Source organism: Pan paniscus, chromosome X (assembly GCF_029289425.2).
Source record: "Pan paniscus chromosome X, NHGRI_mPanPan1-v2.0_pri, whole genome shotgun sequence".
NCBI classification, from domain to species: domain Eukaryota; kingdom Metazoa; phylum Chordata; class Mammalia; order Primates; family Hominidae; genus Pan; species Pan paniscus.
The window spans coordinates 100,302,841-100,329,433 of NC_073272.2; the positions used below are offsets into that span (position 1 = coordinate 100,302,841).

The 26,593-nt window shown below is 38.3% G+C and overlaps 1 protein-coding gene across 8 annotated transcripts in view; it reads right to left on the bottom strand.

Annotated features, from left to right (window-relative positions):
- Window positions 1-26,593, bottom strand: part of SYTL4 (synaptotagmin like 4) — a 59,040-nt gene that overhangs the window by 23,729 nt on the left and 8,718 nt on the right. For 2 of the 8 annotated variants that reach the window (XM_055106323.3, XM_055106322.3), the window contains 6 exons: window positions 9,719-9,794; window positions 8,001-8,093; window positions 6,836-7,015; window positions 6,366-6,581; window positions 6,128-6,237; window positions 5,805-5,907 (listed from right to left, as the gene is read on the bottom strand). In XM_055106323.3, coding sequence (XP_054962298.1) covers window positions 5,805-5,907; window positions 6,128-6,237; window positions 6,366-6,581; window positions 6,836-6,945 — 539 coding nt within the window. In that variant the 5' untranslated portion in view covers window positions 6,946-7,015; window positions 8,001-8,093; window positions 9,719-9,794. Of the gene's footprint in view, window positions 1-5,804; window positions 5,908-6,127; window positions 6,238-6,365; window positions 6,582-6,835; window positions 7,016-8,000; window positions 8,094-9,718; window positions 14,532-26,593 lie in introns of those variants that run through there. The other 6 variants (XM_034949657.4, XM_034949654.4, XM_034949656.4 and 3 more) reach the window with 4 other exon arrangements.

The window sequence follows — 26,593 nt, forward strand, 5'->3', positions numbered from 1 at the left end:
AGAGTGGTTTTTCCTTTTTTTTCCTAAAGATTAATACATACCAATCCACAGCTAATACAAACAACCCAAGGGCAGAAAAGCAATTATTTGACATCTGGGCAGTAAAAAATAGACTAAGAGATGGGAGCCCTCGGCTCTAACTATCTGTATGATCTCAGGTAAATCACTTATCCTGCTTTCTTTTCTGCAAAAATAGGGTGGTTGAATTAAATTATCTCTGAGGCTCCATAATTTCATGGGAAAGATCATTTATGGTCACTTAATCTGTTTTCATGTTTAGGATAAATAAGAGTCTTCTGGGTCCAATGAGACAAGAGATCACAGACAACCAGAAGCAATAGGTTTCAGAAATTACATTCTGACTGATGATGTCAGATGTGTTAATCAGGTTCAGCAAATAAAAGCCATTCTTATCCTTAATCCACAAAGAAAAAAGGGGGCCTCATCACCTGGAACGGATGAGTCACCCACCCAAGGCTGTGTAGATAAAAATCACAGTCCATATATACAATGAAACATCATACAGATGTCAAAAGAATGAAACAGATCCTTGGTGCTGACACAGAAAGATGTTCATGTTATATCCTTCTACAATTTTTTTCTTTTACGCTTTGAGTAATAACTGACATAAATAAGCTGCACATGTTCAAGTGTGCAACGTGACATTTTGACAAATGTAGACATCTGCGAAACTATCACCACAATTAAGTTAATGGACATATCTTTCACTCCCAAAGGTTTCCTCCTGCCCCATTCTAATCCCTCCTGCCCTTCCTGTAAGTGTTGATCTGCTTTCTGTCACTGCTTTCTAGTTTGTATTTTCTAGTTTTTATACAAACAGAACCATACAGTATGTACTCTTTACTGCTTGGCTTCTTTCACTCAGCATGATTATTTTGAGATTCATTCATGTTATTGCGTGTATCAATAGTTCATTTCTTTCCATTGCTGAGTAGTATTCCACCGTATAAACAAATCAGTTTATCCATTCACCTGCTGATGAGCATTTGGGTTATTTCCAGGGTTGGGCTATTACAAATAAAGCTGCTATGAACATTCACGTAGAAGTCTTTGAACAAACATACGTTTTCCCTTCTCTTGAGTAAGTACCCAGGAATGAAATGACTTAATCACAAGGTAGGTGCACAATGAACTTTTTAAAATACTGCTAAACTGCTTTTCAAAGTAGCTATGCCATTGTACATTCCCACCAGCAGTGTATAAGAATGCTAGTTGTTTATAATAGCAAGGAGGAAATGTAGAAAAGAAAATTTTTTTTTAATCCAGTTGTTTTACATCCTCACCAACAATTGGCATGGTCAGTCTTTTTAATTTTAGTCATTCTAATGGGTATGTAGTAGTATCTTATTGTGATTTTTAGGTCAAATTTATTTAATGACTAAAGATGTTGAGCATCTTTTCATGTGCTTATCTGACATCTCTATATTGTCTTTGGTGAAATGTCTGTTCAAATTTTTTGTGCATTTTCTATGGGATTGTCTGTATTATTGAGTTTTTAAAGTTCTTTTTCTTTCACTTTTTTTCACTTAACATGTATATAGTATCATCCTTTAAAGAAAAAGAAATTAAAAACTTAGGAACCCAATCCATATATGTATATTTAGACAGTTTGGTAGTCCATATGCCAAAACTATTCACAACTATTAACGATAATTATCTGGGGAAGAAGCAGTGAGGTTACTGGAGGACTTACTTTACACATTTCTATGCTGTTTTTCAACAATCATATGAAACATGATAAAGTCATTTCCCTTTGGGTGAGTGAAAGTTAGGGGGAAAAAAAACCACACACACACACCATACAAAAGCTAAAAATTCACCGCCACAACCAAATGAGTCAAAAATAAAGCCTCAAGTCACAGATTTCAAAAATCGCACCTAAGAAAACAGAAGATTTAATTCAGCAAAGCTCCTTAACTAATCCTTTCCAATGTAGCAATTTCCAGATTAAGTGAGTGAGTAGTCAAGAAAAACAGAAGTCCTCAAGATTTATAGCCCCAGGTACCACTGTAGAACCTCAACAGAGACAGACAAGACTGATGCAAAATGTCATCTCCCAGGGCACTGGTATGAGCTAGGGGATTAACCCAGATCTGGGACAGGTAAGCCCTGAACCAGGACATTTAAGAGAATTTCATGAGACCAAAACTCAGGACTCCAAGTTGCCTTCTGCACCTACCCCTTCAGGTTACAAGGAAAGAAATATAAAAAGCAATATTCAGTCCTTAAACTAAAGTATAGCTGAGAATGGGGAAAAGATAAATTGTTTCAAGTTAAGGTGAGAAGAACTCACATATGCTGTATCAGAGGAAACAAAAGATACAGACAAAACTTCCCATATTAAAGTTCAGTAAAATGAAATAATAGTCTGGCAGATATATAAATAGCCATGAAGTGGAGAGAAATGAAAACAATTTGCAAGATGGATGAAGAACTGAGTCTGGAGAAGAATTTAACCCTAGGAAAACAAGTAGGTTTCATGTGAGTGCTTTACACTACAGGGGAACTAATAATATAAATTCAATAAAGTGCAAGAATTCAAATACAAGATGATAAAACAAAATGAGAGAAAGAAGATTAGAGCAAAGAACAAATCAAAACCTAAATAAGATAATTTACTCAAATAATTAAATTAGAAGCAGCAAAAAGTAAAGAAGGGAGGGGAAAAGGGGTAGGGGAGGGAAATAAACTGAAAACCAAATTAATAGCATGGAGGAATGGGTCGGGCTAATCACAGTTAATTGCTTTCACCATTTTTCCTATTCCATTCGCTAGTAAAAGAAAATGACAAAAATAGAGGATAAGAAAATCCAGTATCTCTGAGGTGGAGAACTTAACTAATAAAACAGAAAGAAAAAGAGTTCAGAGATACGATACAGAAAAATTTTCCAGCAATGAAGAAAGAACTCATCAAGGATATATCACATATAGAGAAAAATGATACAGAATGATCACCATTGAGTTACAACCTTGTTAAATTACTAAACTTCTTTTTTATTTTTTATTTTTTGAGACGGAGTCTTGCTCTGTCGCCCAGGCTGGAGTGCAGTGGAGCAATCTTGGCTCAGTGCAAGCTCCGCCTCCCGGGTTCACGCCATTCTCCTGCCTCAGTCTCCCCAGCAGCTGGGACTACAGGCACCCGCCACCACGCCCGGCTAATTTTTTTGTATTTTTATTAGAGACGGGGTTTCACCGTGTTAGCCAGGATGGTCTCGATCTCCTGACCTTGTGATCTGCCCACCTTGGCCTCCCAAAGTGCTGGGATTACAGGAGTGAGCCACTGTGCCCAGCCCTTAAATTACTAAACTTCAAGAAAAAGAAAAGAAAATTTTCAGGCAAGTCCAATCTCTCTCCCTTTCTCTTTCTCTTTCTCTTTCTCTCTCTCTCTCATCCATAAGAAAGAAAGACAAGGGCCAAGATGTCCTCAGACTTCTTCACAGTTACATTCAACGGAAGAAGACAATGGAACAATGTCTACAACATTCTGAGGGAAAGAAAATGTGGCCCAAGAATATAATATCCAGCCAAGATACCATTCAAGTATAAAGACACCTGGCAGACATTCTTAACATGTAAGAATACAATAAATATAGCACCTGCAAGCTCTTCTTGAAGGACCTCCTCAATGATGAAATCCAGAAAACCAAGAAATAAATCAGAAATAGAGAAGTTGTGGTATAAGGCCTGGTTGTAAGCATATAATCCTTTTAAGTATAAAACTAAAAGGAAACAAACAGATAAAACAAACAGATGGTTTATGGTTATATAAGAGAATGTAAATATTATAAACCCTGACAAAGGAAAAATAATTTGAGTAACAAATAGTGGGGATAGAAGAAAATAACCGGGGGGAAGTGTAAGAAAGCTAACTGCTTCCTCTTTCACAGCAAAGCGCCCACTGATAATGTTAAATATTGAAACAGGCAGATTTTTTAAATGACGGCTAACTCCAAAGTATCTACCTTAGAAAAATGAAAACAGGCCAGGCATGGTGACTCACACCTTTAATCCCAACATTTTGGGAGACCAAGGCAGGTGGATCACTTGAAGTCAGGAGTTCAAGACCAGTCTGGCCAACATGGTGAAACCCCGTCTCTACTAAAAATATGAAAATTAGCTGGGCTTAGTGACGCGTGCCTGTAATCCCAGCTACTCAAGAAGCTGAGGCAGGAAAATCGCTTGAACCTGGGAGGTGAAGGTTGCAGTGAGCCGAGATGGCGCCACTGCACTCCAGCCTGGGCAACAAGAGCGAAACTCCGTCTCAAAAGAAAAGAAAAGAAAAAGAAAAGAAAAGAAAAGAAAAAAAAAGAAAAGAAAACATACATCCACACAAAACTCTTAATGAATGTTCATAGCAGCATTACTCTTTTTTTTTTTTTTTTTTTTTTTTTTTTTTTTTGAGACGGAGTCTCACTCTGTTGCCAGGCTGGAGTGCAATGGCGCGATCTCGGCTCTCTACAACCTCTGCCTCCCAGGTTCAAGTGATTCCCCTGCCTCAGCCTCCCGAGTAGCTGGGACTACAGGTGCGTGCCACCACACCTGGCTAATTTTTTTTTTTTTTTTTTTGGTAGAGATGGGGTTTCACCATGTTGGCTAGGATGGTCTCAATCTCCTGACTTCATGATCCACCCGCCTCAGCCTCCCAAAGTGCTGGGATTACAGGCGTGAGCCACTGCGCCTGGCCCAGCATTACTCTTAATAACCAAAAAGTAGAAACAACCCAAATGTTCTTCAACAGATGAACAGATAAAATGTGATAAATACATATCATGGGGTATTATTTGGCTATAAAAAGGAATGAAGTTCTGATACATGCTATAACATGGATGAACCTTGGAAACGTTAATGTTAAGTGAAAGAGGCAAGTCAAAAAGGACCACATATTGTATGATTCAATTTACATGAAATACCCAGGATAGGCAAATACAGAGAGACAGAAAGTAGATGAGTGATTGTTTAGGGATCAGGGAGGGTGACAGCTAAAAGGGTAAAGGGTTTCTTTTTGAGGTGATGAAAATTTTCTAAAATTGATTCAAGGGATGGTTGCACAACTCAGTGAATATACTAAAAACTATTGCATTGTACACCAAAAATGGACAAATTGTATAGTATGTGAATTATATCTCAATAAGGCTGTTACCAAAAAAACTCCACTAAAAAAGTGACCAACTGCTCAATGGCTTTCATAATATTTTTTCTTAAGCTTAGAGGAATGTTAACAACTAATATCTTTTACTTTAAAAAAACATTTGTCTGAAGATTAGCTATTCTTTCATTTTATTTCAGTGTTTTATTCTGTTAAATTCAAGTAAAATTAAATAGGATGATTTTAATTTATTATACTATGATCCAATATTAAAAAGATTTTTCAGTTTATCCATCCAGTCAACCCGTTATGTATATACATAGAAGATATACGAAATAATTTTCACATAATGTGAAAACTGGGGTAGTAGGAATGTGGGTGATTTGTTGCTTAATAATGAGCATGTGTTATTTTTATTTGTCTTCAAATTGTTCGTATAAAGAACAAACTATTCAACCTGAGAAAGCGAATGCAAACTATAAAAAATAAAGAACTAAGTAAATATACCAAAATGTTAATGTCTACATATGAGTAGTGGGATTAGGAATGATTTTTTCCCTCCTTTACTATTTTCTGTACTTTTCAAGTTTTCCTATAATGAACATCTATTATTTTATAAACAGAAGAAGTAAAAAGAATAGTAAAAGAATTAAAGGGATATTGTAAGCATTTCTTTAAACAATTACTTGATTCTTACCTGGGCTCCTTCTGCCGCTCCTGAATGATCTTTCTGCCTGGCCAGATGTCACCCATCTGTGTCTGATGAAGGAGGGACTGTCCCACTGTCTCTCTTTTACTCACTTCAAGACAAAGAAAAGTATGCCAGGGTGGTGGTTATGAGTAGGGGAAAAAGGAAACAACCCTCATAGCAAATCCCCTGAAATACACCATGCTTGCAGAAGGGATGACAATACAATCTTCTATTCTCCACTAACTGGCTGAGCCCATGGAGTTAAGATGCCACCAGTCAGAATACACTAGGCTTCCATACCAAGAACCATCTCTAGACAGGTCCAGTACCTGCAGGTTTGTGGCGCAGGGACATCCTGATTATCTCACTACCTGTGCGGTAAGCAAAGCGATTCACTTTCTGGTCATAAAACCAGTCCCCAGTTGCTTTCTTCAACTCTCTGGGAAGAAATAAAAGAAAATGACAGATGGATAAAGAATGGTTCTTGTCTAATAAAGGCTGAGGAAAGAAATTCTCACCACAGCCAAGGCCTCATCCCCTCTCTACTCAGCCATAGGTGACACTCACATTTCCTTGGCGCACACCTTGCACCTCCAGGTACCATTGCTTTCCTGTATGCGGCAGTCCCGACACACCAGGTGATTACAACCCCGACAAGTATTGGTTTTGGGACTCAAACGGCCCAGGCTCTCCTGGCACCGGGCACAGGTCCGATCACTGTAGTGTTGGCTGCCCCTCTTGGCCCCTTTCCTTTTTATCTCCAGTAACTCATTCTTTAGTCGCCTGCCAAGACCCAAAACAGAAGCGTAAGTGGATTCAGGATATGCATAGATTGGATGGAGAGGGGTTGAGAGGTAAAGACAGTAAGACTATTTGGTTCTGTGGAAGCAACAAACTCAGAGCCCAACGTGACCCAATAAGTAGTGGTAAACATCACATATACAAATTCCTATGAAAGTCAGGTGGGAGACATAAGGAAAAGCCCAGACATCATTGGTCAAAGGCCTGGGACCCTATGCGTTTTGGGGAACTCTTACCTAATCCTTTTCTCATCTGCTTTCCGGACCTCCTCATCTCGCTGTAGAACACTGAGAATCAAATCCTTTTCCTCCTCAGACAGAAAAGAAAGGTCCAGTAACTCCGACATGATTTACTCAACTTTTTCTTCTACTCTTCTTTCTTCAAAACAACCAGACAAGGAGAGCTACCAGAGTTGCCTGAAATGACAAAAGAACTAATTTCACACAGATGATTTACTCAAGAATAGGCCCACAGCCCTAAACCCTTTCAATAGGTTCCTTTCCCCTTGAGCCAAGCTAAAGAGACAAAGTAGAAGTATCTGACCTATTTACTCTTCCTACTCCCATCCGAAACATGCCCTGAAAATGAAGAGTCCTTGATTTTTCAGAAAGAAAAAGTTATTCGTGACTCTGGGAAAAGGATTGGTTATTCAGTATATGCATCTTAGTCTGGAAAGAACATAGAACAGCTGAGTCAATCTCCCCCTCCACCAAGTGAGTCCTCAATCATCCAATTTTTAATACTTTAAATGTTCTCAAATCTCAAGCCTATTAACCCAAATAACGAGGCAGCTGGTCTCTGCAGTGAAGGAGAAAAGCACATGAAGGCTCCTGCCAGTTTAGGCCCAGTTGTCTATTCCTAACCAGCTTCCATTCTCCCAGGAGTCAGTCAGCTTTCTGCTATACTTCAAAACTTCCACCCCCTACTCTATCTCTCAAAGTTCTTATCATACTAGCACTCTAGCACTACCTCCAGGATATCTTTCCCAAATTCATGAACACTTGTTGAGCGCTACGCTGACAGGCATTGTGTAAAGTGCTGGGGATACAAAGATGAGTAAGGCACAGTTCCTACCCTTACGAAAATCACAGAGTAGCAGGGGAGACAGACACACATAAATACAGTACAACGCATTAAGTGCTATCAGAGGGATTATAAGGGACTATAAATTAAGTGCTATGAGAACTTAGGGAAGAAAGCAACTCATTCTATCTTGCATAGAGAGAGGAAAGAGAGCAGTATACATGGGAAATTTCACAGAAGAGGTGGATTTTGCCTTATCAGAGGACAAATTTCCTGGTAGGGAAGAATGGTAGGAAAGATAGTTTGGGACCAGATTACATAACTCTTAAAAACTTTTTAAAAATTTTAAGAATTTTGGCTCAGCATGGAGGCTCTCACCTGTAATCCCAGCACTTTGGGAGGCTGAGGCAGGAGGATCTCTTGAGCCTAGGAGTTCAAGACCAGCCTGGGCAACACAGGGCGACTCAGTCTCTACAAAAAGAAAAATCAAAACTTAGCTAGGCATGATGGTACACGCCTGCATTCCCAGCTACTCGGGAGGCTGAAGTGGGAGGATTGTTTGAGCCTGTGAGGTTGAGGCTACAGTGAGCTGAGATCACGCCATCACATGTGGCTCACTCTAGCCTGGGCAACAAAGCAAGATCCTGTCTGGAAAAAAATTTTTTTAATTTTAAAATTTACTGCATAGACAATAGAAATCCACCAAACATCTCTGATGTTGCTTTTTGATGCTGGGAAATCACATGATGAAATTCATTTTACAAAGACATATTATAGCTATATCGCTCTAGCTATAATATGAAAGACTGATTTAGCGGACAAATCAGAGGACAATTTGGTAGTACATACATTTAAAATAGGCATATACTTAACCAAGCAATATGACTTCTAAGAATTTACGTAATAGAAATATTCATACAAATGCACAAGCAAGAGTATATGCACAAGACTATTACTGCAACATTATTTGTAAGAACAGAAACAGTTATTTAACATAGGAATCATTAAACAAAATAATATGTCCCCATAATGGAACATTATGTCGCCATTAAAAATGTGGTAGATACACACGTACTGACATAAAAATATGGCCATGAGTGAAAAAGTAGTTGTAGGACAATAAAAAATGATCTTTTATAAAGAATTTATCTAAATATTTGTATATGCAAAGAGAAAGGTCTAGAACAAAAGCCACTATCATTGGTTTCCCTTGGGGAGTAGAATTGGGAAGGGGCAACTTTCACTTTTTACTTCACATAGTTCTAATTTGTTTTTACATATATCTTCCATTTATATCTCAAAAAAGAAAACAATACAAATGAGGCAGAGATATTATTACAATACTGCAGCAAAAGACAATCTAGATTTACTAACTGTGCCTCTAAACAATTAGACCAGTCATTTTATTTTTCATTTCATTTTATTTTTCATTTTTAGAGACAGAGTTTCACTATGTTGCCCAGCCTGGACTCAAATTCCTGGGCTCAAGTGATCTTCCTGCCTCAGCCTCCCAAGTAGCTGGAACTATAGAAAGAGCCACCGTGCCCAGCAGAAGTCATTTTATTTCTGACTCTTTGGTTTCTCATCTACAAAACGACCCACCTCAAACGTTGTTTAAAAAATTAAATAATGTGTGTTAAAGGGCCAATCACAATGTTTGGAGTACAAATACTTGCTGAATCTTCTAAAATGATAAAGGCCTGAGCCAGGCAGCAAGAAAAAACAGAATAGGTTTGAGAAGTAGAATTGACAGAATAGGGAGACTGACTGAGCAGAGAGGATGAAGAAGGTGAAGTCAAAGATGCCTAGTTCACAGTCAAGATTAAACAACTGACTGGCTAGTGACAGCCCTCATAGCAATAGAAGATGTAAGGAAAGAAACAGGTTTGGAAGTAAGGCAAAAAGTTTTGTTTTAACCCTATTAAGTTAGTGTTGCATACTTGATATCCAGGTAACTGGGCCCAGGAAATAGTTGGAGACACAGGGCTGGACCTCAGGAAGAAAGAATGTATCTGATAATATACACTTGGTAGTCATGGGAGTCAAAGAGCCCAAGGTAGACAGAGAGTGAAAAAGGAAATGAGAATCACACTTACCTTCTCTCCTCTCCTTTGAAACTAGACAACACGCCTCTTTCACTTTATTTTTTCTTTTTCTTTTTTTACTAGTTCCCTACAAAACAGTGGAGAACATAAACAACACGGCAAAGCTATACAGGTTCCTGAAACCTCAATATTTCCTCAACTTGTATACTTCCTGGTCTTTATTGAACTATAAGATGTTAAGCCTCTTGCACACACCCTTTCTTAGACAGTCTTGAGGAAGTGTTCTTAGTTCTTATCCCCAAGGAGAATATATACCCTCCATGAAAACAAGGACTTTTTCAATCTTCTCCTCTGTATCTGCCCTAGCACTTAATGCAATATCTGGTATGCAATTTTGCATATGCTGCCAATATTGCAATCACTGTCATTGTCACCCCAACAGTATCTTTTATTGAGAATTGACTATATGCCAAACAAGTACCTAACATATATTAACTAATTTAATCCTTGCCACAATACCAAGAATGAGTGACTATTATTACCCCCATTGTATAGATTAGGATTCAGGAGAGGTTAGGCTAATTTGCCCAAGAATAAAGAGCAAGTAAGTGAAATTGCAGGGATTCAAGCCCAGGCAATCTGATACCAGAGTTGGTGCTCTACAGGCTCAGTCTAGGCAGAATTATAACCAAAGCAACTAAAGTACTAAACAGACAAATCAAAAGCATTGTGGAAATGAATTCCCATATGTGTGATTACGGCTGAAACACTGCGCAAAAAAATCAGTGGCTCCTGGATAAAAGAGGTATTATCAGTTACCTGTCAGCTAAAAAGCAAGGATAGCACAGGCACACTAGAAATGAGAACCATACCAGATTTAAAAACTGGTGCTTGTGGAGAGGCAGCAGAATATTGTGATGAGAAAGGCACGTTGGCATAATAATGAGACCAAGTAATATCAAAATCCAGGAAAGTAAGAAGATCCTTGAGGAAATAAAGATAGTATCTTAAGAAAATGGAACTACCAACATTGTACATCTGCCCTTTCTTTTTCATTTATGGACCTGACCAACCAGAACTGCCCCCTCTGAAATCTTAAATTCAAGAATTCCCACTTTCCAACCACAGCTCACTCCTGCTCTATCTGTTCTTCAACCTTATCAAGACCACAGTCTCTTGAGCCCCACATTGTCTCTTGGTCCACTTGCCTTCTGCTGATCTATCTTCCCCCCCATACCCATCCTGGACTCCAGATGGCTCAACATTTGAACCACTCTCACCAGTACCTTCCATATCCATATACCTTCATCCCTCTGCCACAACTGCCCATGAAAATCCCAAACCTGTGCTAATGCTCTAGCCTGCCTTGTCTGCTCCTATACCCAGGTTCTACATAATTCCTGGTCTACAACCTCAGCTGAACCCTCATTGTCACCCATAAATTCTGTTACTTATGCTTGTTCAATTCCTTTACCTAGTCCCTTTGGGTTCTATTCAAGCCTTCATTCATCTCACACTCCCACTTCCCTTCCCTCCAGTCCCATCAGACATGCTTGTCTCATACTTGTAAAAAGGTTTTTGTAAGACCATCAGACATGGACTCTATCAGCTCCGTGCCTCCTCTTCCCCATCACTTGCCAATCTGACTCCTTTCAGAAAAGCCATATCCCACCCCAAGCCCCACCTTCCACCATAGGTTGCTGCTGTTTCCAACACTAACTCTGTTAACAGTCAGCTTGTTTGCAATGGGATCTTGCAGAATCAGTAATGAGGAGCAGAAAACAAATTAAGAATAAAAATTAAAAGGCAAGAAGACAAAGGTAAGTGCAGAAAAAACTGAGACAAAGAGAAAACAAAAGGTAAAATGGTAAAAACAAGTTCAAGTATATCAATGAATATGAAACTCATATATGAGCAAAATTCACCCTTTGAAATACAGGAATTAACAGACTGGATAAAAGGAAAAAATCCAGTTATGTGCCATTTATGAGAGACACATCTAAAACATAAATTGAAGGGAAAATTGAAAGTAAAAAGATAGGAAAAGATATACCAGGTAAATGCTAGCCAAAAGAAAGCTGAGGTAGCTATATTAATATCTAAAAGTAAAAAAGACAATAAAAGCTTTATAAAGGTTAGATAAGATCACTACATAGAGATAATAAACATGCATCCACTAATAAAACATCACTAAATATACAAAGGAACAAAAGAGAGAAATTGAAAAATCAACCATCAAAATGAGAGGTTAACATACACTTCTTTGTTGTTGCAATTATGAATGGTACAAGCAGATACAAACTAGTAAATATATAGACAAGTTGAACAACAAAATGAGCTTGATTTAATAGGAATACAAAAAAGTCTATATCCAACTGGAGAATTACATTATTTTCAAGCACATATAGAATATTTACCCCCAAAACTGACCATGTACTAGGCTGTAATGCAAGTCTCCATAATTTTTTTTAAAAATCCTTCCCATACAGACCAGTCTCTGACTTCGAGGAAATTAAATTAAATAAGAAATCAATTTAAAATAAGGTAATTTCTTATCACAATACTTTTTTTAAAATTTATAAAGACACTTCTAAATAACCCACATGTCAAAGAAGAGATCATAATGGTACTAAATCTATCCTTAACATCTTAGAGGAAAATACCTGCCTCCTACCTCACTACCATCACTACTCCCCATACTATGGCATAGAATGTTCTCTAGAAATTCAAAAAGGAAAATATGAAAGAAAAATACAGCTTTCATATGCAATAAACCAAGTGATATATTTTTATGGTAAATAGTACATCATATTTTGAAAACTAGAACTCAGGAAAATAATGGAGGCACAAATACAGTTATAATAAGAAAACCAGACAGATGTGAAGTTAGAAAAGCTATGACTAATCGGATACTCCCAATTTATGGCTACTAGGGTTTAATAGAGAAACCAAAGCCCAAGAAAACTTAAGACCCTTCATTACATTCAGTCCCAGGTGTACAGTCAAAAAGGCAAGATTATCTATTGAGAAGACCACGGCTCAGGTAACATGAGTGTCAGAATCTGAGCTCAGATGGACAACTTGTTCTGTGTTAGTCCTGAGGTGTCAAGACTCAGATGAAGCATCTTAATATAGCATCCTTGTGGGACCCATGCCCATAAAAATATATTTTAGAAAAGGTGATTTGTATCATTCTCAGCAAACTATCACAAGAACAGAAAACCAAACACCGCATATTCTCTCATAAGCGGGAGTTGAACAATGAGAACACATGGACACAGGGAGGGGAACATCATACACCGGGGCCTGTCAGGGGTGGGGGGCTAGGGGAGGGATAGCATTAGGAGAAATACCTAATGTAGATGACGGGTTGATGGGTGCAGGAAACCACCATGGCACGTGTATACCTATGTAATAAACCTGCACATTCTGGTATCCCAGAACTTAAAGTATAATAAAAAAAATTAAAAAAAAGAAAAGATGGCTTACTTAGCAATTATACATATTTACTGCTAAAAACTGAGGATAATATGTTAATGCAAATACTTACAAAACCAAAGGAAAAACTAAATCTACCATAAAAATGGGAAGTTACCATACCTCTCTCAATTACTGATAGTATAACAGATGAAAAATTAGTAAATATGTAGACAAGGTGAACAACACAATAAGCTTGATCTAAAGGACATATGTAGAATTCCATATCCAACTAGATATATCCAGTCTATATCCTAATCCTAATGATTGAGAAATAATAACAATGAATGAAAATAAACACTAACACAACTGGTTTTCAAGAAGGGGATGGGGGAGCTATCTCAAATTATTTCAAATTCTAAAGACCAATTTTAAAAATGAAAAGCTAGGCAAAACTTGACAGGAAGCATAGAATAATGAAAATAGTGGTGAAAGACAGACTTGGGTTCAAATCCTAGCTCTGCTATTTTTAGCTATATGACCTTGGGCATGAGACTAGAATATTAAAAAGATGACTAAAATATAGAATTCCTTGTAAGAATAGTACTCAGATTAAAAGTAATCATTGGTGTTCCCAAAATGAAAACTGATGTGAATTAGGAAGACACAAGTAATGTCCCTGCCCTGGACAGCAAATACAACAGATTTTGCTGTGTTGCATGCAGGCCACACATAAAAGTGAAGATGGTAATATATGGTACTTATGCTTAAACTAGAAACATCTACGAGACGTAACCTCTTTGAAGGTAGGTACTATATCTGGATATCATAGCCCCAGGAGCTTGGCACAGTGTGTGACACACAGTATGAGTTCAACAAAAGTCTAGTGAATGTCTTTACCCAGAAATCTATCTGTGTTTACATGTTTAAACTTAAACCCATGGAAATTGAAGAGCTGTAATAGAGCTGAGAGAAAAATGTTTTTGTTTTCCTGAGGCAGTGTGTGAGCTGTGGTTAAAAGCTTGGACTCTGGGCTGGGTGGGTGGCTCACACCTGCAATCCCAGCATTTTGGGAGGCTAAGGCGGGTGGATCACTTGAGGCCAGGAGTTCGAGGCCAGCCTGGCCAACATGGTGAAACCCTGTCTCTACAAAAAATACAAAAAAAAAAAAAAAAAAAAAATGGGCCAGACATGGTGGCTTGCGCCTGTAGTCCCAGATACTCAGGACGCTGAGGCAGAGAATGGCTTGAACCTGGGAGGCGGAAGTTGCAGTGAGCCAAGATGGTGCAACTGCACTCCAGCCTGGGCGACAGAGTGAGACTCTGTGTCCATAAAACAAACAAACAAAAAGCTTGGAATTGAGCCAGACTGCCTGAACTTGAATCCCAACTTCCACATTTACTAGCTGTGTGACCTTGGGTAAGTTACTAATCCTCTCAGTACCTCAATTTCCTCACTTGCAAAATGAAGATAAAAATTGTACCTATCCTTTGGGGCTTGTTTTTATAAAGATTAAATGAGTTTTTAAAATACGTAAAGTGCTTAAAGTAATGAGAACACAAAGAATGCTAAGTGTTACCTATTTTTGTCAGTTTGTATATGTTCATTTGTGCTTTCGGACTTAACTAGGTCTTAGAAAATGACATTTATTTTCTTTTAAAGAATGCAGATGAATTGTGAGTTAAACTGTCTAGACGTCAGTTAAAGTTTCAGGCTATTGTTATTGTTATTTAAATTTTTTTATTTCAATAGCTTTTGGGGTACAAGTAGTTTTTGGGTACATGGATGAATTTATAGTGATTAATTTTAATGCATTAATCACAGGCCACTGTTTTTGAAGTGAGGGACCATGCTGACAGCCTTATAGATGACAGAAGATTTTCTTAAAAATTGACCCATGCTCAAGGGCCAAAAGGCTGAACTGATATTAAATTATTCTCTAAAGTTATAAGTAGTAATTATATGATGGTTTTGCAAATACATTCTAATGGGATTATCATATCCTGCCAAAGTGATGTAATAAAAGTATTTTGCTGTTTAGGCTAAGGACAATGGACAATACCTCACTGAACATGAAAAAGTGAACCAGAGTCTTTCAAAATATATTCATTTAACCAAGAAGCCTGAATTAAACTGCTCTTGTTAAAATGATACTATGTTTTACACAGAAACTGATCAATGAGTTTTATACTGATGTGAGATTTATACTGCTGCATGCCAGATTCTGTATACTTTTGAACATGGGTATTCAGAACTGATTTAGCTACGTCAAGAAATGTGATGGTGTCTACACTTTTTTCGAAAGATGAGAATTTAAATTGGGCTACAAATTTTAATTGGTCATAATTGGAGATTATAAAATGTCAAGGTGGAATGAATTTCCACCCTGCCTGAAACAATAACAACAACAACAAATGTACCAAATACATGAAACAATGGTTTTCAAATCACTGAACATCAGGCAATGAAGGACTATGATTTCTGAGATGGAAAACACATAAGGTGAGCCCTTTGATTTTCCCAGCTTACTGTCTTAAGAGAATTTCCAGATAATGGTACAGAAAGGAAGAACCCAGGTAGAGCCTAGTGAACTCCCTGAGTTCTGGAGACAGAGCTGAGAGTCTGGGAAAAAAACCAGGTAGCTGGAGTTCATAGGACAGAGGACCTGAGAGAGCTCCACAGAAAGAGAAAGAGATCTTCAGAGGCCTGCAGAAGGTTTCACTCAAGTGTTTAGCAAAGGACTGATTAGCCCATGGTATGCCTGTGAGGAAATTACTCTAGGCCAGGGAAAGAACTACCTGAAAGGATTCAAAAGAACAATGCCTGTCACTCACACAGGGCTAAGAATAGTGCCTGTTTCCGCCAGCCAAATTGGAAAACCTCATGATTCACGGGACACTAGCTGAAGGACTCAGAAGGGTCTTGCCTCAGTAGTGGGAAATAGCCCAGATTATGCACTGCTCTGGTCCTGCCTAACAAATCTAAACAGCAAAACCTGAAAGGGTCACTCTGTATCCAAGTAATTTAAGGGCATCCCAGAACAGAGAGCAAGTATACTTATAGTAATACAAAAATATGCAGTACTCAACAAGGTCAAATTCATAATATTTGGTACCCAGTAAAAAACTAACAGGCATGCAAAAAAGCAAGAAAATATGATCCATAATAATGAGAAAAATCAATCAAAAAGACCAAGAACTGACACAAATGTTAGAATTAGTAAACAAAGTCATCAAAGCAGTTATTATAACTGCATTCTATATGTTCAAAAAGCTAGGCAGGGGACATGGGAGATGTAAAAAGACTCAAATCAAACCTATGGATAAAAGGTACAATGTCTGAGATGAAAAACACACTCGTTGGGATTAACAGCAAATTGGACATTACAGTAGAAAAGAGTTAAGAACTTGAAGACATAGCAATAGAAATTATTCAAAATGGAACACAGAAAAAAACTGAAAAAAAGAAAAAGGAATTAATGAGCTATGGGACAACATCAAGCTACCTTCTATACATGTCATTGATGTCACCAAAAATAATGGCCCAAATTTGGTGAACACTATAAACTCACAGATCCAAGAAGCTCTATGAACATAAAGCACCAGAAACATAAAGAAAAATATACCATGTGGCACACCATAAATTGCTTAAAACCAGAAACAATGGGAAAATCTTAAAAGAAGCTAGAGTGGTGGGGTGGGGTGGGGTTGGGGTCTTGGGGAAGGACACATTATATATATACAGATGAACAAAGATAATGATAAAAGCAAATTTATCATTGGAATCAATGCAAGTGTAAAGACAGAACAACCTCTCTAAAATACTGAAAGAAAAAAAACAACCATCAACCTAGATAGAATTCTACACCCAGCAAGATATCATTCAAAAACAGAGGTGAAATAAAGACTTTTTCAGACATGCAAAAGTTGAAAGAATTAATCACCAGCAGACCTGCACTATAAAAAGTGTTAAAGGAAGTCCTTGAAGCAGAAAGAAAATGGTACTGCACAGAAATATAGGTTTACAAAAAGGAATACAGAGCACATGCAATGGTAACAATGTAGGTAAAAATACTTTTTTCTTATTATTTAAATCTCTTTTAAAATATAATCGACTGTTTAAAGGAAAAATAACGATATATTGTGAGGTTCAAAACATATGGTAGAACAAAGCGGAAACTTAACCTGATTTTAAGAGACACTATAAATCCACAGTAATCAAGTCAATGTGGTACTGGGCAGGAAGACAGACAAATAAACGAACAGAATAGAGAGTATGGAAATAAGCCCTCATGTTTATAGTCACTTGATTTTTTAAATAAAGGTTAAGGGAAGTTTAGTGGAGAAATGGCAGTCTTTTCAACAAGTAGTGCTGGAAAAACTAGATATCCATATGAAACAAAAAAAGCAAGCATTTCTGACATGACACGTAAAACGTGATCCAGAACTTGATAAATTAGGCTTCATCAAAATTTAAAACCTCTGCTTTGTAAGAACTTTATTAGAAAATAAAAAGATAAGCAGTATACTGGAAGAAAATATTTGCAACTAGTATATCTGATAAGGACTTATATCCAGCATATATAAAGAACTCTCAGAACTCTACAATATTTTTAAAAACACAAATTTAAAAAATAGACAATGATATGAATAGACAAAAGATATGAATAAACATATCACCAAAGAAGATATACAAATAGCAAATAAACACATGAAAACATGATCAACATCATTAATCATTAGGGAAATGCAAACTAAAACCACAATGAGATATCACTACATACTTATTAGAATGACCAAAATTTAAAATGCACCAAATGTTGGCCGGCATTTGAAGCAACTGGAACTCTCATACACTACAGTGGGAATGTGAAATGGTATAGCCATATTGGAAAACAGCTTAGCAGTTTCTTAAAAAGTTAAACATCTATCTCCCATATGACCCAGGCTTTCCACTTTTGGTATTCATCCAAGAAAAGCAAAAGCATACGTAGGCCAGACGTGGTGGCTCACACCCATAATCCCAGCACTTTGGGAGGCCAAGGTGGGCGGATCGCTTGAGGTCAGGAATTTGAAGCCAGCCGATCAACATGGTGAAACCCCGTCTCTACTAAAAATACAAAAAATTACCCAGGTGTGGTGGCAGGCACCTGTAATCCCAGCTACTTGGGAGGCTGAGGCAGGAGAATAGCTTGAACCAGGGAGGTGGTGTTTGCAGTGAGCCGAGATCGTGCCACTATACTCCAGCCTGGGCAACAAGAGGGAAACTCCGTCTCAAAAGAAAACAAAAACAAAACTTAGCTGGGTGTGGTGGTGCATGCCTGTAATCCCAGTTACTTGGGAGGCTGAGGTGAGAGAATCGCTTGAACCTGGGAGGTGGAGGTTGCAGTGAGCCAAGATTGCACCACTGCACTCCAGCCTGGGCAACAGAGTGAGACTTTGCCTCAAAAGGGGGGGAAAAAAAAAGCATATGCCTACACAGATTTGCATGGAAATGTTAACAGCATTATTGGTAATAGCCCAAATCTGGAAACAGCCCAAATGCCCACTAAGAGGTAAATGGATAAACAAATTGTAGTATACCCATGCAATGGAATACTACTTAGCAATAGAGAAGAATGAACTACTGATACACATAGCAACATGAATGAATCTCAAAATAATTATGCTGACTGAAATAAGTCAGGCAAAAAAAAAAAACACTGTATGATTTCATTTATATAAAACTCTAGAAAATACATAGTGTCAGAAAACAGAATCAGTGGTTTCAGGAGTTGACGGGGGTAAGGAGGGTAATAGCACACAGGGACAAGAAGGAAGGATTACAACATGGCACAAGGAAACTTTTGGAGGTGATAGATGTTCAATATCTTAATTCTGGTGATAGTTTCATGGATATATACAGATGTCAAAATTTGTCAAATTGTATACTTTATATATAATTTGTCTATTGTAGTTCAATAAAATGTTTTTAAACATTTTAATATTAAATGTAACTAAACTTTCTTCTTGTAATCATGTTTTCCAATCCCAGAATACCTACAAGACACTAGGAGCCTTTAAATTAATTGAAACACTAAAATATTTTATGTCAAGATTTTTTTTTTTTTTTTGAGATGGAGTCTTGCTGTTGCCCAGGCTGGAGTGCAGTGGCACGATCTTGGCTCACTGCAAGCTCCGCCTCCTGGGTTCACGCCATTCTCCTGCCTCAGCCTCCCGAGTAGCTGGGACTACAGGCACCCGCCACCACACCCGGCTAATTTTTTGTATTTCTAGTAGAGACAGGGTTTCACCGTGTTAGCCAAGATGGTCTCGATCTCCTGACCTCGTCATCTGCCCACCTCGGCCTCCCAAAGTGCGGGGATTACAGGCGTGAGCCACCGTGCCTGGCCAAGGTTTTTTTTAATAGAGAATAAACAATACAGAGTAGGTTTGAAATATTTCCCTTACTACACAGTTTTGTTATCTAAAAGATGTTTCACGTTTTAACTTTTCAATTTGTCAAAAACGTAAAAGACAGCAGGTTCAGGAACAGCAATAAAATGTTTGCATAACTGGTGCCTGGAACTGTAATATGAGTATGATTATTTAGTAAGTGCATCCAAACAATATACTTCTTTTATTTTAAAATGTATATACTTTGTGAGGCATCAGTCATTAAAATCAAGTATAAAAATAAACAGAAGTTAGAATCAGATGTTCAAGTAGCTGTATCATAAACCAAAATTTTGTTTAAATGAAGCACATTTAATGTCACTGGCCTCATCAAAATGAGAGCAAAGGTTATTGTACCATTAATAAATATTAGAATTATTTTTTAAAAGTTCATTTAATCTCTCATCCTTCTTTATTTCCATTTTTGTGCTTTTTCTTTGAGACAGAGTCTCACTCTGTCACCCAAGCTGGAGTGCAGCGGCACAATCGTAGCTCAGTGTAGCCTTGACCTCCTGGACTCAAGCAATTCTCCCACCTCAGCCTCCCCAGTAGCTGGGATCGCAGGCACAAGCCACCACACCTGGCTACTTTGTTTTTATTTTTTGTAGAGATGGGGTTTCACCATGTTGCCCAGGCTGGTCTCGAACTCTTAGACTCAAGTGATCCTCCTGCCTCGGCCTCCCAAAGGGCTGGGATTACAGGCATGAGACACCACACCTGGCCTGTGCATGCTTTATAATATATGACCAATACAGTGGTAAATAATGTAGTTTATAAATACTTATTTTAGGAGTGATAAAAATTTGGGGTGATAAAGGTGAGTAATCAAAAAAGCTAGGAAGTCCTTTACTTAAAGGCTGGTTAAGGGAAACTATTCTACAAATTGCCATATATTTTCATGATTCTGCTTGCATAGAGATATGATGTATGTTAATTAGGAAAGAATAAATCATTCTGATGATTGTAATGCAGTTGCTCTTATGCAAGTAGTACAGCATAATGAATAAGAATTTTTGCTGTCATAAGACACATTCAAAAGTGGACTCTAGGCTAGGTGAGGTGGCTCATGCCTGTAATCCTAGCAATTTGTGAAGCCGAGGTGGGAGGATCTCTTGAGCCCAGGAGTTTGAGACCAGCCTGGACTACACGGTGAAACCCCATCTCTACACACACACACAGACACACACACACACACAAATTAGCCAGGTGTGGTGGTATGTGCCTGTAATCCCAGCTACTTGGAAGGCTGAGGTGGGAGGATCACCTGAGCCCGGGAGGTCAAGGCTGCAGTGAGCCAAGATCGGGCCACTGCACTCCAGCCTGGGTGACAGAATAAGACCCTTTCTCTCTCTCTCTCAAAAAAAAAAAAAAAAAAAAAGTGGACTCTATTAACTAATTGTGACAAAGGCAATGACAGCATCTAAAGCAGATCAAGCTAAAGTACTGTCAAAACTAATACCTATTATTTGTGTGGGTTTCCAGAACATGGGTGAAGCATAGCCCTAAAAGGTAGCAAAATCTAGTACCGATGGGCGGGGGACTAGTTATTTGATAATCTAAAGGTAAAAGAGTTGATTTGGCCGGGAGCGGTGGCTCACGTCTGTAATCTCAGCACTTTGGGAGGCCGAGGCGGGCGGATCACCTGAGGTTGGAAGTTCAAGACCAGCCTGACCAACATGGAGAAACTCCGTCTCTACTAAAAATACAAAATTACCCTGGCATGGTGGTGCATGCCTGTAATCCCAGCTACTCGGGAAGGCTGAGGCAGAAGAATCACGTGAACCTGAGAGGCAGAGGTTGCGGTGAGCTGAGATCACACCACTGCACTCCAGCCTGGGCAACAAGAGCAAAACTCCATCTCAAAAAAAAAAAAAAAAAAAAAAAAAGTTGATTTTAGAGCACGGAAAAATGAAACCAAATCCAGAGTATATGGTGGTCTGCAAAACTTTAAAAAAAAAAAAAAAGAAAAAAGAAAAAAACTCAAGTAGAAAAGAAAGCTTCCAGGGATGCAGGGCTTCCTAAAATCCCCTTGTCTGGATCCAGCCACCTATGCACAAAAATACCAATGGATAACATCTTACTGGTAACATTTGCATGAGCATACGACATTGCTTACAGTCAATCAAATAATTGCTTTGGGATATTGTGTTGGTTATTGTATCAACTGCCCCTTTCAATTTTAGGGTGATGTCTCTCCTAGAAAACTATAAATATTCTTATTAAAATGTATCTGTCTTAGATACCTATTCCAGGCTACTCAGACAAATTCAAGGAAGTTTCAATTTATAAAGCTGCTAAGTCTGGCTTCTTAGAAGTTTCAAAGTTCCCTTTGGATTCAGACCCCAGCTCCCATCTCCCCACATCCTTTCTGGCTCTTGGGTTAAATAATGTAAATTACCTGGCCCCAAAGATTTTTCTGCAAGAGCTCCTTCTGCTGTCCTGGTAATTATCTTTGAATGTGTGCACGGTTTCAGGCCTTCCAAATCCTACTTCTTTCCCTGTACTAGAGCTCTGTATTCTGCACTGTTACAGAATGCTCACTAGTTAGGAGGGCCAACTATGTGCTAAGCGGTACACTAGCTGGCTAAGAAGAAAAGAACAGAGCTAGTCCATGCCCACAGATTTCACAGTTTAGTAACAGAGACACTTAAATAATCCTAAAAAAAAAAACATGGTAACCAAAGAAATATATGCATGAGATATTATAAGAATACCAAGGGAGGGCACATAATTCAGCTTGGGGAAAGGGAACTAGAAAGAGAATATCCAGCAGTAGCACATGAACTGATTGTAAATTAATGTGTTTCAGCTGGATAAGCAGGAGAACGAGGGCTTTCCAGGCAAAGTGCGTAGCACTTACAAAAGCATGGAGGCATAAAGCAACGTGGTATGAGCAAGTAGTACAATGATGCTGGTTGGTTTAAATTGTAAGGGAGAATGCGGAAGAGGCAGGTGGGGAATCACATCATGTGTGGCTGGCGGGTGCTCCATATGCTACGCGCAAAAACACAGCTAATTAGCCTTTGACAACAGAAATCATTGAAGAGTTTTAGGTAAAGCAAGGACTTGTTAGGGCACACTGACAATTTTGCAGACTATGGATTTGAGGAGGCTGTGGCATAAATCCAGGGGAAAGATAACAAGAGCCAAGAGTAGAGGGCAGTGGCACTAGAGATGGAAAGGGGCATATTAAAGACATAACACGGAGAGAAAATCTGCAGGACCTGTGAATGTTCTGTAACACAAGTACGGCCTCTTATACTAGGACTGGGAGTTCTGATGTGCTAGATTTCTAATTAAGGACAGTATAGCATAGAATTGTGCTTAAAAGCACTGGATCTGAGCTGCCTGGGTTAAAATCACAGCTTTGCTTTTTCCCTGAATTAACTTTGGGCAAGTTATTTAACCTCCTTGAGTCTGTTTCCCCATTTGTAAAAATGAGGATTAATAATAAGAGCTCCTGCCTATGGCTTTGAGGATTCAAGCATGCATCATGAGTAAAAGGCATAGCATAGTGCCTGGCCTAGAGTAAGCACCCAATATTGGTAGCTGTTTAGTTTTAATTATTATTAACCATATGCTTTGGAAAATATATGAGCATATGGCAGTTTTGACATCTTTCTATGAAATTTGAGAAATCTAATCAGTATTCTTGCCTAGATGGAAGGTCACCGTACCTCTCTGCATGGAGGGAGGCTGACAAGCATAAATATGAAGCAAATGTTAGTAATTAGATATGATCAGTTTAAAGGATATTTATTTATACACTGTTCCAGACAGGATTTAAAGTGACTTACAAAGACTCATAAAACATCAAAAAATATCATAAATTTTAAAAATAGGATCAAAAAGAAGAAAAATAGGAGTGGAGACAAACTGGTAGAGTCAGTATCAAGGCTCCAAAACCAAAGGGCAACTGAGGCTTCCTAGGAGTCAGCTGGGGTCTAGACCCTCACCTGTCCATCCATGGAGCACATCTATGCCTCACATAAAATCCCCTAGGGCCTGCCTTCACAAGTCCATTCTCAAAAGTTGTATGGGAGCAAAGCTGTATTTTTCCCTAACAATGAGAAATTTACAACTAGCTCTTAATTTTACAAAATTCTGATTTTGCAGTAAGGTTTTGGCTCCCTACGATCCTTTTCAAAATAGATTCTACAAAAGTAGAGTTTGCATGTGCTGAGGCATTTTGTGCTTTTCACTCCTTTTTTTTTTTTTTTTTTTTTTTGTGAGATGGAGTCTCACTCTGTTGCCCAGGCTGGAGTTAGGCAGTGCCATCTCAGCTCACCTCAACCTCCGCCTCCTGGGTTCAAGGGATTCTCCTGCCTCAGCCTCCCAGTAGCTGGGATTACAGGCGTGTGCCATCACACCCGGCTAATTTTTGTATTTTTAGTAGAGACAGGGTTTCACCATGTTGGCCAGGCTGGTCTCAAATGCCTGACCTCGTGATCTGCCCATCTCGGCCTCCCAACGTGCTGGGATTACAGGCATTAGCCATCTCACCTGGCCGGTTTTCACTCCTTTTAAGATATCCACCAACTGATGAAGATGATGACAATGATAGTTAACACTTCTATAATGTTTATTATATACCATGCACTCTTCTAAGCACTTTATTTAGTCCTCACAATCACACTATGAGGTAGGTACTAAATTATTATGTCCACTTTACAAATGAGGAAAGTGAGGCACAGATTGAGCAAATAACTTGCTCAAGGTCACATGCCCTGTGACAGTCTGGTTTTTGGACCCAGGCCGTCTGGTTCCAGAGTCCAAGCTCTTAACCGTTACATTACATTATACTGTCTCTTCATATTCTGGCAATATTGCTCTATATGGTGATTTTTGGAAAAGGGAACATCAACTCAGGAACTTGAGGTGGGGTTTCTAAAAGTCTTCAGCTAATAACAAACACAATGTTTGAGAGGCCCTCAGTCTGGCTTACTTTCCCAGACCCCTGACCTCCTCCTGCAATATGTGTAACAGGCCAGAGCAACTCTAGCTCAAAGCAACATTATACGCAAGAAAATAACTCATTCCCCTCATCCAGGACATCCATCCTAAAAGATGGCAGGTGCATAATGGTGGGGCAGGGGGTGGGGGTGGGCAGCAGGGTGGAAGAAGGCAGTGGTAGTAACTAAAATGCCTCTTTTGTTAGCTCTTAGAATCATATGTGGGGACAATTTCCTCCAGATGGAATCCACATAGCTACCTTTCAATACCAACAAATTCTGTTCATAAATGGTTTGTAGAAATTCCCACTTAAAATAATATATACAACTCTAAAACAAGTCCCAGAAGGAAGTCAGATATCTTAATACTATATATTCATTTCTCCTGCAGAATGGTTGTTTTGGATATGTGGAAATGTGGTCCTTCATGATTCCACACATTTGTCCCCTGCTCCTCAGCAACTCTAGAAGGTGCCTTAAACCCACCACCAATCCTAGAAGGCAGATTTCCATAAATGTGATACATAGAAGTAACTCTAAAATATTATAAAGACCATGTGTCCAAACACCCTACTTGGCAACAGGGAAAATACATATATTAAAACAAATCCCATTTAGCTCTCCAGCTTTCAAAATCTACATTTGAAGCTTCCTCTAACATGAGCCAGACACAAGAGCCTCATAAGGCTGATGGGTGCAGGATGGCCAGTTTACCCTCTTCTCTGCCAAAAGCCCCTTCCTTGACAGCCCCATTTTTTAGATTTTTAAAAAATCTAAAATCCCCAACTAAAAGAATGGACTGTTTTAAAATCTAGGTCATTTATATGTATAAAACATTTTTAAGTCCAGTGAGAGCTGACACATTATTTTTCAATAAGCCTCATCACCTCCCACCCAGAACACTATTATCTTTCCTTAGTCAACAAGCTTTGATAATGCAGCACCCCCGCAGGGAAGACCCTCTTCTCCTGCTGGGATCACAGATGGTGGGGATTTCTAAACTGAACTCTAACTGGCATCTGATTATTTCTTGCAGATCATGTCACCTAAAAATTACCCACACAGTCCCCTTAAATGTGAAATCATCATGGTTCATGACTAATCCAGCCCATGCTCACACATAACTGTGATTTCATGCATTTGGTTTCTTTTTAATTTTAGGGATGCTGTGATCTGGCTATGGCCACAGAAACCTTAAAACAATAAAAAATAACCTGTAGTTGAATTTAAATTGAATTGCATACGTGGCAGGTAATTTTAAAGTGTTACTTGAGGCCTATAAGATGCCAAATAAATGCTTATTTCTTTCAAATAAAATATTAATAAATATATACATGACCATATGTACATTAAAAGGTAGGTATAAATAATAAATTGGAGAATAATATAAAAATAAACATAAAATATTAACTTATTACAAGCTCTCTTTCCCTCCTAAACTGCTTAACCATAATTACTTTACACATTACATCAAATCCCTAGAGCAAGATTAGTACATGCATTATCAACATCTGGTCTACAGCTTGAAGCAATATCCTAATATTTTTTAAAAATACAGTATAAAAAATTAAAACCAATGAAATGTTCAAATTAGATTTGTATATATTTGTTTATTTTCAATACTGACATAGTAAGTAAAAATACCTTAAAAAGTTCTAAGGGGAAAAGAGATATGAGTTTTCATAATTCAGTTAGTATAACTTGAGATAAAGCAAGATACTCAAAATGCCTAGATGGACCTTCTTAGCCCCCATATATGTAAATATTTGATCCTGGTATTATCATTAGTTACAAATAAAGCTACACATACAGGAATCAGCACATCAATAAGGATGTTCTTTTAGTTTATAAAAATAATCTCCCCCACTAGATTGTAAGCTGTATGACAGAAGGGACTTTGTTTTGTTCATTTCTGTACCTTTGGTGCCTAGAGCACTGCCTGGATCATAATATGCACAAAATAAATATTTGTTGAATGAATGAGCTGGCATCAAGAATACCATATATCATATTCAGCCACACCCAAGAGCTTATCATCTAGGACTTCTCCACCTTTGATATCACTGATTCAACACCCCCTCTCTGACCACAGCCTGCTGTGCTTCTAGCCTATTCAGCCAATG